The sequence below is a fragment of the Peromyscus californicus genome, unplaced genomic scaffold (genome assembly GCF_007827085.1).
Source record: "Peromyscus californicus insignis strain IS unplaced genomic scaffold, ASM782708v3 Scaffold_17__1_contigs__length_78620276, whole genome shotgun sequence".
NCBI classification, from domain to species: domain Eukaryota; kingdom Metazoa; phylum Chordata; class Mammalia; order Rodentia; family Cricetidae; genus Peromyscus; species Peromyscus californicus.
Window position 1 is genome coordinate 18,889,401 of NW_026294469.1, and position 15,327 is coordinate 18,904,727.

Genomic DNA, 15,327 nt, shown 5'->3' on the forward strand with positions numbered 1-15,327 from the left:
TGCCCCAGGGATTTTCCTTCCCTATCTTGCTCCTGTTTTGTGACACACAACTGAAAAATGATGTAGCCATACATTGCTCTCCTTCTTGTCACAGAGACCCTGGGCCTTAAATCTTATTTTGGACTTCTTTGAGGGTTGGGGGTAGGTACTGAGACGAGGCTACACTAAGTAACTCAGGCTAGTTTGAAACTCACAGTTAGACTGTCTCTACTTCCCAAATGCTAGGATTCCAGGTATACACCCCCCGCCCCATCTGGGACTTTCTCCTGGTAGCAACATCATCCTTCCCTGGAATAGCTCTAGTACATGCATGCCATCCAAAGCAATAAACAAATTCATGACAATGTTACAGGTGTGTTTTAATTAACTGTTGATTATATGTAATGAGGGGCACCCCAAATGGAGGAGTGGAAGAAACCATGTAAACATTAACTGTGACCATCTGGGTGTCAATCGGAAACTCCTGAGTAATGACATGTGTCTTGGTAAGGCACTGTCATCTCATGTAAATACATGTAAATAAGACATAATAATCAAATATGGACCAGAGTGAGGGAGACAACAGGAAGACCTCCAAGGAAGAGAGAGAGCTACCCTTGGAAAGAGTCTATCTAGAGAGTAGGTACAGAAAGGAAGGAGTCTCAGGAGAGGTCCTACACCCCACACACGGCTAAGTCATTTGACTGTATGCTGATTCCACTTTTGTGTTTGATTATTGTTTTAAAACAGGAACGGGATAATCTCTCTGACCAACTCTCTGTATGGCAGCCTGAAGCAAATATATTTTATTCATGAATAATGTCTTTTTTTAATAAACTATAAAAATGTAAAACAATAAAAGTGATATATACCTAATAATGAGTGAGCCAGTAAACCCACCGGGCAGCTTTGCTCTGCAAGTGGAAAAAAAAATTGACTTTGTATAACAAATCACAGAATTATTAAACCTGTTTGAAACTCTTTTTATGTCACACCATTTACTTTAGTTCTTACTGGTCTGACCATTACCATACATTATGCATGTTCATTGCGATTGTAGGGAGGGGACTGGTAAGTAAGTGTCCTCTTGAACCTACAAGACCTCAGAGCAACCTGAAGTGAAGGCCCTGACCAGATGGCAGAGGGAATATTGAGGGGCTCTGCTGGCAGTAGACAGCCTTTAGCTTCTTGATTGACAGAAACCTTCAAGATTTTCTGGAAGGTTGCTTCTCCTCCGGGCAAGCTAGGAGAGAAGAAAGGATTAAAACCAAACAGGTAATTGCCACTGCTGATTTCTAGAATATATATTCCCACACCCACAAAAGGAAATTCTTCCATGATTAAATAAACAGGAGCAACTTAAAATTTCTGAGACTTTAAAGTTATCCCAAGAAAGTAAAAGGTGAAGTAGTTTCTAAAACCTACTTTGAAATGTTAACTCTCTTTTTAAAGGATTGCCCAGGTTCTCAAGAGGAAACATTTTAATATCTTATAATATAAACTCTATTTAAGGGACACTTAGCAGCTACACTAAAATGAAACTCCCTAAACTTGTGCTGAGGAATGTTAACAGTGAAAAGGTGGACATACCCCCTTCTACTTTGGGCAGAGTTCTCAGCCTGGACCTCACAGATGCTGAGGGTTTAGGTGTGTCAAAAGTGTCTGGTGAGGTTCAATCCTGCTCTGGCATTATCTGGCAAAAAAGAAACAGGGGAGTGATGTTTATACTGGAAAGTGAAGACATAACTTATTTCACAGTGTTAGGACCTCAGAGTATGTAACTGACATACAAATTATTGTGAGTAGGTATTTCACTCAGTTCCCTCTATCACATGGTCAGCACAGGGAGCCATAGTCGTGGTTCCTCCAAATGTGAGTAAATCAGCCCACTTAATAGAGAACTGGGAGAATAAGGTCCCCATTGGTGGTGTTTCATACCAGCAGGAATACATCCTTCATTCAGAGAGTAAGAGGGGTGGCATGATGACCAAGCTGTCTGAGCAGGTCGGAGCAGTGCTCTGACACTCTTACCAGGGTCTTTTATTATTCCCACAGTGCAGTATCCCAAGACACTTGTGCTATTTATGAGTGAAAACACCACACAATTAGACTAAGCTGGATAAGAACTTCTGACTTGGTCAAAGTTTTCCAATATATTTATCAGACTGTATTTTGGATATGAATTCAACTATGCCCCCCCCCCAATCAGTAAACAGAATAAAGACTATTATGCAGAAAGCATATACTCTATGTTGAAAAGTTCTTGATTTTGCGAAAACAGGGGTGTCATTTTCTGACTTAATTTTTCTCATATTGAGGACAGATAGTTGGCATTGTCCACACATAGGACTAAGATATTTTGAGCAACAAAATCAATGAAGCAGAAACAGGTGACAATGATTTATTTCCTCCTAATGAAAGAATTCTTCTTGCTGAACTGTTTGGAGAATCTTCAATACAATGAAGACAATTCTGTGGAGGCAAGGATAGAGAAAAAGAAAAAATAATGTCATGATTTTGTGTATAATTCCACTAACAAAAGTCAAAGCAAGAGTGGTAATACACAATGACTCCTGATTTAACTGTTCAATCACCTGGGAAGTTGGTGTGAACAGTCAGTGATTGGGACTCAGAATAAGAAGATATGGTGAGTGGAAAGTGGAGACTCTGGACAGTTACTCAACATTCAGCTTTAGTACAAAGTGTCATGATAGACAATGCCAGCTTCTCGTGAGGCCAGTAAGATTATTTTATGTATATTTTAAAATGATTGCTCTAGCTACCAAGGTGAGAACAGTAACTACCGGATTGAAGAAACTAGTAAGAAAGACACTGTGTTTGCTCAGGAGCTGATCAATAATGGTTAGCCATGACATAAAAGAGAGAGGGGCTCAGGTCTGGGATTCAAGCTAGGAAAATATGTAATTGTCTTATTACTTAAATAAGGGAAGAGGTGTTGATGGTTGTAGGGGCATACATAGAAACATTCAATGAAGAATGGGGCCACATTTTAAGAGGCAGGTAAGTACAGGTATACAAACATATATACATACATACACACATACATACATACATACATACATACACACAGAGACACAAATACAAATACTACATAGAGACACACACACAGACAGATGCACAGAGACACACATAGAGACAAACAAACATGCAAACCAACAGACAGACACACAGTGTGAGTAATCGATTATGACTTGTAGGACAAGACTGATTTGGCTTCTCAGAAAAGAGCTTTTAGGAACATTGCTGCAGAATATGAGGAAGTCAACAGCAGCCTAACGGACTGTCCTATTCATTTTCCTCTGTGCTCTTCCTCTCCAGCCGCTAAGGAAGAAAACATAAACACCTGCATTTGAATACCCACCTTGTCACAGTGGTTACTTTACTTTTCTGGGAAGGTAGATCCAAGAATAACCTTCATATTTACAAGGAGTAGAAGATTTAAGGGACACTTCTCTCAGTGGGTTTCATGTATTGCATCTAATCATATTGTCTGTGCCACTTTGGCCAAGCCAGGGTATTCAGAGGCAGGGGCAGGGATGAAAACTTTGAGGCAGTGGCCCCTGGACAGATGGGTTCTACTCTTTGAATAATCAGCAGCTAAAGAGATTTACATGTATTTTCCTGGGGATAGAGTGGGCAGATAGCATTATCTTATACATATTAATCTTATGTAACACTCTACTCATGTGCAACAAATATGTTTTAAAATCTTTACTATGGCAAGTAATGAATAATTACATTATACTTTTAAAAGGGGTATTGAAAATATATAAAAGAATACTTTAGAATTCCAGCATTGTTAGAAATATGCAGGTATGGGGAAGCCTTAGAAAAGAAAGATAGAATGCTGGTTTGTTGCAGCAAAAACAAAATGTTTCAAGATTCTCCAAGTTCCTCAGGGGATCATGATTACACCCCAGGAATTATACTTTATGAATGTCTTGGGTAGGAAGTGAGGACCAGAGTGGTAATGCTTTCTCTTTCAGGAAAGTTTGTAGCATTTCAAAGCCTTTGGTGTTTCCAGTTTCAACTAAATCAGTAAGGCTGTAAAAGCATCCTTCCTCCTTCACAAACCTTCCCACTGGCTGTTTAAAACCCACTGCAGTGTGTAACATGGAGGATTTAAGACACTTTATGTGTTTGGACAATGAGCTTGCATGTAGAACTTTATAAGGCTAGAAGGGAACATGAATTAATAACCTTATAATTTTATCGACTTAGTAAAGAAGGCGGAGATGTGAACCATGGCAAGATAATTCACAACCAAACTAAAATCCTCAATTTGAGAATGTCATGCTCACATGAAAACAGAGCTCAGACATAACCAGTGGGGCAAAGGGAGACATTGGTGTTATTTACAGACAAACTTTCTGAAACCCCATAATCTATTTAAACTTCAGCTATTCCATACCAGTGAAACAAGCCTGTGGTTAAAGGAATAGCCAGATGTAGGGCTTTCCTTTTTCTCACAGAATATTCTAGGAATCTTTGCACTGTGTATCTGTCTTACAGAGGCTGGGTTGCATTCTGTTCTCCCTCTTGTGCTCTGCTATGGGATCATTCCCCTTCACATGAGATCTCTCACAGGACATCAGACCTTTGCTTCTCACAGCTCAGGATTCCTTCTTGTCTTTTCTTTTTTGAGGCAGGGTAGCTTTAGTCTGCCTCCTGTCATTGAGTAGTCTAGGGTGACTTTGAACTTCTGATCTTCCCGCTTCCATCCTTCAAGTGCTGGGATTACAGGTGTGACCCAATATCCAGTTTTTAATGGGTTTCTGAAGAGGAAACCAAGGGCTTCATACATGTTGAGCAAATAGTCTACCAAATGAGCAAACTCCCCAATACCTTACCAGCTCCTCTCCAAGGTGTTCATCTTTCCCTTCATTTCCCCTCACCATTACTTGTATTATTCTTCCCACTCATCATAAAAAGCCAATATATTAGCTATCAACTGAACAACTATAAAGTACACACCTGCCTTTTTATAATGTAAGGGCTGTTTTACAGGGATAAATATTATATTGCACCCTTCAAAGTATCCTAGAAGAGACAGAACTACGCTTCACTGGACATTTGTTTCAGGGAATATATTGTTCCATGTGTCATTCCATGTTATTCTAAAAGCAATGCTACTTTTTCTGGGCAGGGTCTTTTCATGACTGTCCTAGTTTACGTTCTGTAGTTGGAATACAAAACCTTGAAAGAAAGCAACTGAAGGGAAAAGGGCTTATTTCAGCTCATAATTCCAAGTTATGGACCATCATAGCAGGAAAGTCAAGGTGGTAAGAATTTAAACAGCTAGTCACATGACACCCATAGTGGAAGATAGAGACACAAATTCGTGCATGCTTACTGTGAGGCTCACTTGCTAAGGGAAGGTGCCCTCTTTCAGGGCTGCTTCCCACATCAATTCACGCAGTCAAGACAATCCCCTACAGACATACTCATAGGACAACCTGATCATGACAGTCTCTCATTTAGACTCTCTACCCAGGTGGTCGTGTCAAATTGACAATTAAAATTACCACAATGACTAAAAATCTGTTTTATTAGAGTTCAACAGACAATTAGAAATCTCCATCCACATTAGGACAATAAACAATAAACTCGAATTGAACACAGTGAGACAAACACGTACATACAAAGAAGACCAGAACCTAGGCCAGGATTGTTGAAAAGAAACATTCTGGAGGGTTTAGGTGGTGGATTAGAGAGGAAAATAGAGATGAAGTGACTAAAATAATAAAAGCATTAAAAAAATTAAAAATGTAATACATGTATACCTGCAACTTCATTTTCTTTTGACTTATTTTTTAACAAAAAAGAAAGTATTTAAACTATAAATATATTCAAAGAAGGTTAATAATGTCTTTCACCAGAGAACAGTGACATAGGTCTTCCTGTCAAAGCCATAATGACAAAGGCTACTGGGAAGCCTTATCATTGTTATGTTTTACATCCAGCCAAGTGTCTTGTTGTTTCTTTCAGTCTTTGCTCTTTGGGAAGTCTACCACCCAGCTCCCAAATAAATACATGGAGTTTTATTTTTCTTACGAATACCTTGCCTTAGCTTGGCTTGTTTTGACCCAGCTTTTCTTAACTTATATTATCCTGTCTACCTTTTGCTTCTGGGCTTTTACCTTTCTCTATTTCTGTATACCTTTCTGTACTTCTTACTCCGTGGCTTGCTGTGTAGCTGGGTGACTGGCCCCTGGAGTCTTCAATCCCTCCCAGATTTCTCCTTCTTTGTATTTCCTCTGCCTTCCAGCCCTGCTTATCCTTTCTCCTGCCTAGCTATTGGCTGTTCAGCTCTTTATTAGGCCAATTAGATGTTTCAGACAGGCAAAGTAACACAGCATCAGAGAATTGAACAAATGCAACATAAAAGAATGCAACACAACTTTGCATCATTTAACAAATGTTCCACAGTTTGTTTATCAAATATAACAACACCAGTTATGGTTACAAACTATCACAGGAAGGGAAACACACCGATGTTTATTAAACAATAGTTTTATTGTCATCATTTTGCCAAATGGGTAATAAAACAGTAACACTCCAACTGTTTTATGAGCTTGTTTCCATTACAAAGAGGGTGACTGACTGTGTGTGCGTGTGTGTGTGTGTGTGTGTGTGTGTGTGTGTGCATTTATGCATGTGTGTTCATATTTGTGTGTGTCTGTTTATATGAATGTGTTTGTGTATGTGTGATGTGTGTGAATGCTTCTTTTTTTTTTAAAGATTTATTTATTTATTATGTATACAGTGTTCTGCCTGCAAGTATGCTTGCAGGCCAGAAGAGGGCACCAGATCTCATTACAGATGGTTGTGAGCCACCATGTGGTTGCTGGGAATTGAACTCAGGACCTTTGGAAGAACAAGCAGTGCTCTTAACCTCTGAGCCATCTCTCCAGCCCCGTGAATGCTTCTTCTTGTGAGCCTATGTATGTTTATGAGGATGTGTGTGTGTTTGTGTATCTGTGTGAGTATTTGTATGTGTATATGTGTGTTTGTGTGTGAGAGTACAAACATGCATATATGTTTGTGTGTATATGTATGTGAATGCATATATTCTGTCAGGAATGAATCTTAATTTGTAAAATCTTCTTTATATACCCTTGAAGTCTCCCAACTAGCAAACTAAAATATTACCACTATGCATCATATTGCATATCTAATAACATTGGCCAAAAATGAACTTTAAAGTGTTCCTGAAAGTTATAAAATACTAAACTTGAAGATTGCTAAGCTACTTTGTGAAGAAAGAGGAAAGATAATGTAAGTGAGGCTCCATCAGGTGTGTCTTCCATTCTGTAGAATATGCTCTATAGCTCAATCTTTGGAAGTGAACCATGAAGAAACTGTCAGGTACCACCCTGTCCTCATTCTATATTGTTGTAGCACCTGGTGAAACAAAATCTTTTTTATTCAAATGCTTTCATCTCTAGTGTGAAAATTCTAAGGGAAAAATCCTGGTTTGCACCTGGAAATGCCACTTCAGTAGAAAGTTTGAGAAGGAGAATAGTCTACTGAGCAGTCCCACTAAAATGTTTTCTGTTGGTTTCTCTGCAAAAAGGAAACTTACAGGAATATGCAACACTGAAGAACAATTTGGGCAAATGTGTTCAGAGAAACTTACTCAGGAATTTTGTTATGTATGGACAAACAAGTAGTTCAAGTGTGTGTCAAAGCAGAAAGGTGGTCCATGTCAAGGAGAGCAGTTCTTTCTGATCAGCCATGTCTATACTAAGCAGGGATTAATGGGGCATTCTCATTGGTAAAACTATCAAAGTGATCCTTTTGGGATTTGCCCCCACAATAAAGAGTCCCACATTTTCTCTGTTGTTCTTGATTAGAACCAAGAGACTGACTTTGACTCTGGTTGATGACCTTGATTGTGCTTTTCTCACTAAATCTCCTAGATATTATCTTATGTATAGTTTTAGAAGGTCCCATCTTTGTTCCCATGTGCTGTCTCGTTGAATGATAATCTAATACACAGTCCATGAAGACAGTTCTTCTGTAGTACCTATCTCCTGTGATAATAGAGTTGATGAACCCTGTAGCTGAGAGCTGTCTTCAGGTTAGTATCTTCAAGGCTCATGTTTTCATGTTAAAGGGAAATTTTACTCATTGAGTCTTCCAAATAAATTTTCCTGTTTGAAGATCATGAAGAAGCTGTTTAGGAATGTTTAGAAGAAGGAAGGCATCAACTTCTTATTTGATACAGCATTTGAATGCCACAATTTGAAATTACAAATTGAAGCAGTTATTCAACAATATGGGGAGACTGTAGCTTTCTGGCAAGGAGATGATTAAACTAATCCATAAATCCACCATGACTAATATATGGATTTTTTTCAAAGAAGTTGTCAAATTTTGATATGTCATGTTTATAGGCACTAAAGGGGATATGATACCTATCTTGTTCACTACATAGTTTCCTGTCTAGACTTAGGAAAATTCATAATAATGGCTGTTGATTGATCTTAAAATTGAGTTTCAATTGTTTAAAAAATTCCAGATTTAGACTATGAATGGATTCACAAAGGAATTGGCAGAATCTAATTACAATCAGAATTGCATATAAAAGCCTCAATATAGTAAAACAAATATTCACATATTGATTATAAACAGTTTCATCCAGTTTGTCCCAACGTCACAGCTGCTTAAGTAATTACTGAGAAATTAAATATTCCCCTGAGGGCCCCAAGGACCCTGCTATTGCATTCTCTGTTCGACACTGGTGACCTAAGGGAGGAGTCAATAGTAATGAGAGCATAGAAGGAAATAAGGAAAATGAATTAGGAAAGTCCATCGAGAGCTCTTCTCAGTCAGAGGGCAATGGAACTTGTGTGTCTCAAGCACCAGACCCAAGAGCCCATCATTACTTAGCACAAGTCTCATGGTCTGTATCCACCCTAACCCACTCCACATATGAAAATGCAGGTGTTCTCTGTGGCTTAGGGCTAAGAGCAAGCTCACAGGATGAATAATCTTCTGAGGGGATTCTCAACCAATCTTTGATTTTTATTTGGTTTGCTTGTTTCTAACATCAAAGTAGCATTTGCCTTCAGAGGAAACAAGTTGGGAGTAGATCACAACCACAATGTCTGAGATGCATGCAGACTGACCCAAGACAATGAGACATGGAGGTTCTTTGTTACTAAAACTCATTTAAAGACACAGTAAGCAAAGGAGACTCATCAGAGACAGAGAAATCCAAAGAGAAATCCCAACAAATTTAGTACTCAGAAAATCAAATGGTATAAGACAGCACAAAAACACTTGGATAAACAAAATCTAGTGTGTGCATATGGGCACAGTGGTTCCCATCAAAGCCCTTAGGAGGCCAAGTAGGGGGACACTAGCTTAAAGAAAGAGCAGCCTCCACTACCTAGGGAAACCCTTTCTCAACAAAACCAAACAAAAAAGCAAACGAAATGTGAGCAATGGCCACTCACCAGTTTAGCGGTTGTTTTCTGGGATTCTGACAGATACCAATTCTGCTCAGACTCAGGATCCAGACTGCAGCCAAAGGAAGAGATGGCAGGACCCCACTGTCTTCTAAAATAAAAGCAAAAGGAGCATTCCTCAGAGGCAAACTGTAGCAGCTGCGTATTCACAAATGGACCTGCCAGGGAGCCTGCTGTCAGCCTCTCTTATTTCACAGGGATCCAGAGGTGTTACAAAGGAGAGTACTTTTTTGGTCAGAGTAAGTTTTACACTGTGATTGACAAACATCCAATGATGATGGGAGTTTCAGAAGCATTCTCACTTTCTTCTTTCTTTTCTAGAATCTTTGGTTGTCTTCCCTTGGCCCAAAGTGGGCATTGGAATGGACTGGCAGCATTCCAAAAAGAGGAAAGATGTCTCAGTGTTAGGGGCAGGGAGAGTTTCTAATACTACGATTTTCCTGGAACAAGAAGGGAATGAGGCTGGGGTGGGGTGGGTTGGGGTGGGGGGTTGGACCTTGTTCACATTGTCATAATGGACTTTGTGGGGAGTAGTGTCTAAAATACTGAGTTTATTTAATATCACATACCAAGATATGCTATTGGATATGGTTTTATGAGAGAAATAGACAAAACTTGAGCTCCTTCTTAGAGATACTGGGAGGTAATCAGAACAAACCCTGCTGTGAATGAATTGTTCTCATTTGGAGGGTCACCACACTCTTGGTTTAAAAATAAATCTTCTATTAAATTTCTTTTTAATGTGAAAAGGCAAGTTGGTATTGCTTTCAAGATATCTTATTACATCTTCTCCAGTCCTAGGTACTGGGATTGAATTTTTGAAGAGTAGTATTGCTGAGTTCTGTGGAATCTGGGGACTGGTTTTCTCATGGTGTTCCAGCATTCATGACGACAACTTGACTATAAGTAAGACAAAAAACTTTATCAATCTTCCTCTACATCTTCCCATTAAAGGAAAGAGCTCTGCAGATGTCATTTTTCCCACAGCAAGTTCTTTTCCTGATCATGTCAGACTATACTTTATTCTCAATGCTCCTTTACAATGACAATTGTTTGATCTTACTTCCTATTTTCTTGAACAAACAAAAGATACCTAAATCCATCCATTTTCATAATGTTTAATGCAACATAACATCTTTTACCAAAATCACTGTATGGAGAGATAAATAAATTTAATTAATTTTTGTTAACTTGGTATAAGTGACTTCCTCCTTATTCAATATAACAAAGCAGCTACAATTAATTACATATTTCATTGTTGAAGAATGAAACTTATACATATCCGTATATATATATACATGTATATATAATATAAGGATAAATATTTAGAATGTGGTTAGGGATTATGGTGGTTTAATGATTCTGGAAGTTGTAGATTCATGATTTTTACCAGCTTCAGGCAGCAGGCTAGGTTTTCAGTACCAGGCGTGGCTTCCCTCTTGTTGAGTAGGTCTTTTTAGAGAGCTTTTGATTACCACCAAGGTATGCATGTCATTATTTACTCTTTTTTTAAAAAAATTATAACTGCTTAGTCATTAGCTCAGGCTTATTACTAACTAGTTCTTACACTTAAATTTAACCCATAATTCTTATCTGTGTTTAGTCATGTGGCTTGATACCTTCAGGAATATCATGCCTTGTGGTAATTGATTTAGTTCATAGGCATCATAGCTCGATTGGGATGTTAGTTGCTTCCCTCCCTGGGGATTCTACCTTGGTAAGAGGCTTCAAATTGGTTATCTAATAGCAAGTAGTCAGCCCTAAACTCACAGAAAAAAAAAGAAATATTATATGGGTTGTAACACTTGTATTTAGTTCATCAGAAAGATGGAAGGAAAAGTGGAAAACAACATAATTATATATTTAATTTGAAAAATAAAAAATAAAAGTCAGGAAAATTAAGGTAAAATACAAGATAAGTTAAAAAATGCTTTTTTCCAGTATCAGAGTTCATTACGTTTTGCTATTCTTGTGGGAATTCAGTTCCTGCACTGATGTATAGGGTAGAACTGACTGTATTATAAGATGCTATTCACACCTAACAAGTCATATTCATTTGCACTCTTCTTAGAGAACACTAAAAGTCTACCTGTCAGGATTTCATTCTCTTATCTCAAAGCTTTATTCTATTTTGGAACAAAGTGTACTGAAGAAGCAATGTTTTAGGAGGAATCCTGATGTTACAAGGAAGAACACGTGGTCAAGGGATATGTCTCACTATCTGCCAGAAAAAGCTGGTAAAGTATGCCTATATGTCCTCATTGGCAAAGAGGAAGAAAGTGGTTTTCTTTCTACTCCGTAGCTCAGTTCTGCAGATTAATGCATAGGAATGTATGTAAGTCACCTAGATTAGTGGCTGATATGCAACAGAAGTGCTACTAACAAGAACTCCCGTTCTTGTCCTTCCAGTGTGGACAGTAGGACTGTATTGATGTCTCCCTGGATGTCAATATGGTTTCTGAGTAGTGAGATTCAGGAATGTCTTACTACTACAAGCAGATGTCTCAGATGTGTGTACTTGTCTGTATCCTAGCCATGCTGGTACAACTGTGCTTTCCAGTAATGTGGCATTTTCTTTTTTCTTAAGTTTCTGAAACACTTTATAATTGATAAAACCAATAACTTATTTAAGTCAGAACACTCATTAGTGGATATCCAGTAAGCATTCCATCCTCTCCTCTTACATCAGGAGATAGACATAAGATCACAGTCACTTCCTATATGTCTACAATAACTATTAGTCAGACTGGTCAGCCTCAGTCAGCCCTCCTGCCTGCCCTGGCATAATGCCCAGCTTTCAATGAGGGATTTTATTCATCTCAGAAATGAAGGGAAAACTCTGAGGACGGACAACAAAAACTGAAAATAAAAATTGTCTATAATGGCCACTTTTTCTACTATTTCAAAATATAATCATAAAAAGGACACTTTTATTACATTAATATTTTGTGCTTGTGTTACATGTTTATTTCTTTTGTAGTGACAAACCTCCAACCTGAGTTGCCTGGGTGAGATCTTTGAGGCTGCCTGGGTGAGATCTTCAAGGCTGGCTCATGTCTCAAAATGAACCAACACAACCTTTTGAATAACCAAGCAAGACAGAATGAGGAAGGAAGTTTCTCATTTGTGCTGCCTCAAAGTGAAAAGATAGAATCAGAAGACAATTGTGACTAATCTCTTTCTCTGACTCAATCATGCAACTGTTCCCCTCTGTTAGCGCATGTAATTGAGACTGGAATATGTATGCAAAAGTGACTATTTCAACACTGAAATTCAGATTCTCTCAACTTATTCTGTTCAGAAAATAAAGTAAGCACTTGTAGTCACCCACATGTGTACAATGAAGAACAGGCAAGTACCCATGAGCCTTATTGGCTTAACCTCACATAGACCTTTCAGCTCAAAATACTGATTCAGTGTTCCAAAAATACCTTAAAGAGAAAGTAGCTGGCTCATGTCACCCTCACAGACTGCAGGAAAAGTCACCCTCAATATCTTTGAAAAACCTGAACTGCAGACCATGGGCATTCAAATTACTTATGAGACAACCCTCACCCCTAAAGGTTAGCATCTGTCTGTGTATTCACTTTCATATTACAGGATTTCACTTCTTTTTGATTTCTTAAATGTTATTATCCTTTCAATCAAATATAAGGAGGTAAAAATAATAAGAACTCTCATAATACATGAAAATAATCAATTATAACTTAGTCAAGAGAATTATGCTTTAAACAAAGATGGTTCTACCTCTTTAAAATTCAGAAATTTATTTATGCTTTTTTGATTTAATTGGGAACTTTCACCTCACTTCAAAACTTTAAAAAAATAAAAGCAAAGTCGGGGAAAAAAAGCAACAGCTCAAGGATGATTTTTGCATAACTTCACACAACAAGCAGATGTTCGTAAGATCAATTTACAACAGGGACCACAGTACCCACCTAGCTTGGATGGCTTCCAACCTATTTCCAATTAAAACATACCTGGTCATAAATAAGAGATAAAAGCATACTAACCAGCGCAGTAAATAATAGATCTTAAAACCATGAACTTGAGGCTATGTTCAGAGACATTGAATGAATTCCCTTCAGGTTAGAAAATGTTAGAAGGGAATTTGAGGTCAGGACCCCGGGAAGCCGATAAAATATTGTCTTTTTGGTATTGACTCTGATTTTACGTTGTGGACTGCTGACTCACTAAGGAACTGAAAAGGTAGGCTGTGCCTCGGCAGATGTTGAAATGAAACATCTACTTTTCAGTCCTTCTAAAGAGTTCAGTTAGTTGATATTGAACTCGAGTTGGAAGAGGCGAGTCCGGTCTCAAAATGGAGGGCCATGATCCAAAGGAACCAGAACAGTTGAGGAAGCTGTTTATTGGTGGTCTGAGCTTTGAAACCACAGATGATAGCTTAAGAGAACATTTTGAGAAATGGGGCACACTTACAGACTGTGTGGTAATGAGAGATCCCCAAACAAAACGTTCCAGGGGCTTTGGTTTTGTGACCTACTCTTGTGTTGAAGAGGTGGATGCTGCAATGTGTGCTCGGCCACACAAGGTTGATGGGCGTGTGGTGGAACCAAAGAGAGCTGTTTCTAGAGAGGATTCTGTAAAGCCTGGTGCCCATTTAACCGTGAAGAAAATTTTTGTTGGTGGTATTAAAGAAGATACAGAAGAATATAATCTGAGAGACTACTTTGAAAAGTATGGCAAAATTGAAACCATAGAAGTTATGGAAGACAGGCAGAGTGGAAAAAAGAGAGGATTCGCTTTTGTAACTTTTGATGATCATGACACAGTTGATAAAATTGTTGTTCAGAAATACCACACTATTAATGGGCATAATTGTGAAGTGAAAAAGGCCCTTTCTAAACAAGAGATGCAGTCTGCTGGATCACAGAGAGGTCGTGGAGGTGGATCTGGAAACTTTATGGGTCGTGGAGGAAACTTTGGAGGTGGTGGAGGTAATTTTGGTCGTGGTGGAAACTTTGGTGGAAGAGGAGGCTATGGTGGTGGAGGTGGTGGCAGCAGAGGTAGTTATGGAGGTGGTGATGGTGGATATAATGGATTTGGAGGTGATGGCGGCAACTATGGTGGTGGTCCTGGTTACAGTAGTAGAGGAGGCTATGGTGGTGGTGGACCAGGATATGGAAACCAAGGTGGTGGATATGGTGGTGGTGGAGGAGGATACGATGGTTACAATGAAGGAGGAAATTTTGGTGGAGGTAACTATGGTGGTGGTGGGAACTATAATGACTTTGGAAATTATAGTGGACAACAGCAATCAAATTATGGGCCCATGAAAGGGGGCAGTTTTGGTGGAAGAAGCTCAGGCAGTCCCTATGGTGGTGGCTATGGATCTGGTGGTGGAAGTGGTGGATATGGTAGCAGAAGGTTTTAAAAAAAAAAAGCAGAAAAGGGCTACAGTTCTTAGCAGGAGAGAGAGCGAGGAGTTGTCAGGAAAGCTGCAGGTTACTTTGAGACAGTCGTCCTAAATGCATTAGAGGAACTGTAAAAATCTGCCACAGAAGGAGCGATGATCCATAGTCAGAAAAGTTACTGCAGCTTAAACAGGAAACCCTTCTTGTTCAGGACTGTCATAGCCACAGTTTGCAAAAAGTGCAGCTATTGATTCATGCAATGTAGTGTCAATTAGATGTACATTCCTGAGGTCTTTTATCTGTTGTAGCTTTGTCTTTTTCTTTTTCTTTTCATTACATCAGGTATATTGCCCTGTAAATTGTGGTAGTGGTACCAGGAATAAAAAATTAAGGAATTTTTAACTTTTCAAAAAAAAAAAAAAAAAAAAAAAAAAAAAAAAAAAAAAAAAAAAAAAGAGTTCAGTTAGTGTAGTCTC

General features: G+C 38.6%; 1 protein-coding gene across 1 annotated transcript; it reads left to right on the top strand.

The window, feature by feature from the left end:
• Window positions 1-13,763: 13,763 nt before the first annotated feature.
• LOC128112415 (heterogeneous nuclear ribonucleoprotein A3-like) lies at window positions 13,764-14,897 on the top strand. Its single transcript, XM_052741425.1, has one exon. It carries the CDS (start codon window positions 13,798-13,800, stop codon window positions 14,869-14,871), a length of 1,074 nt encoding a protein of 357 aa, XP_052597385.1. The 5' UTR covers window positions 13,764-13,797; the 3' UTR covers window positions 14,872-14,897.
• The last annotated feature ends 430 nt before the right edge of the window (window positions 14,898-15,327 follow it).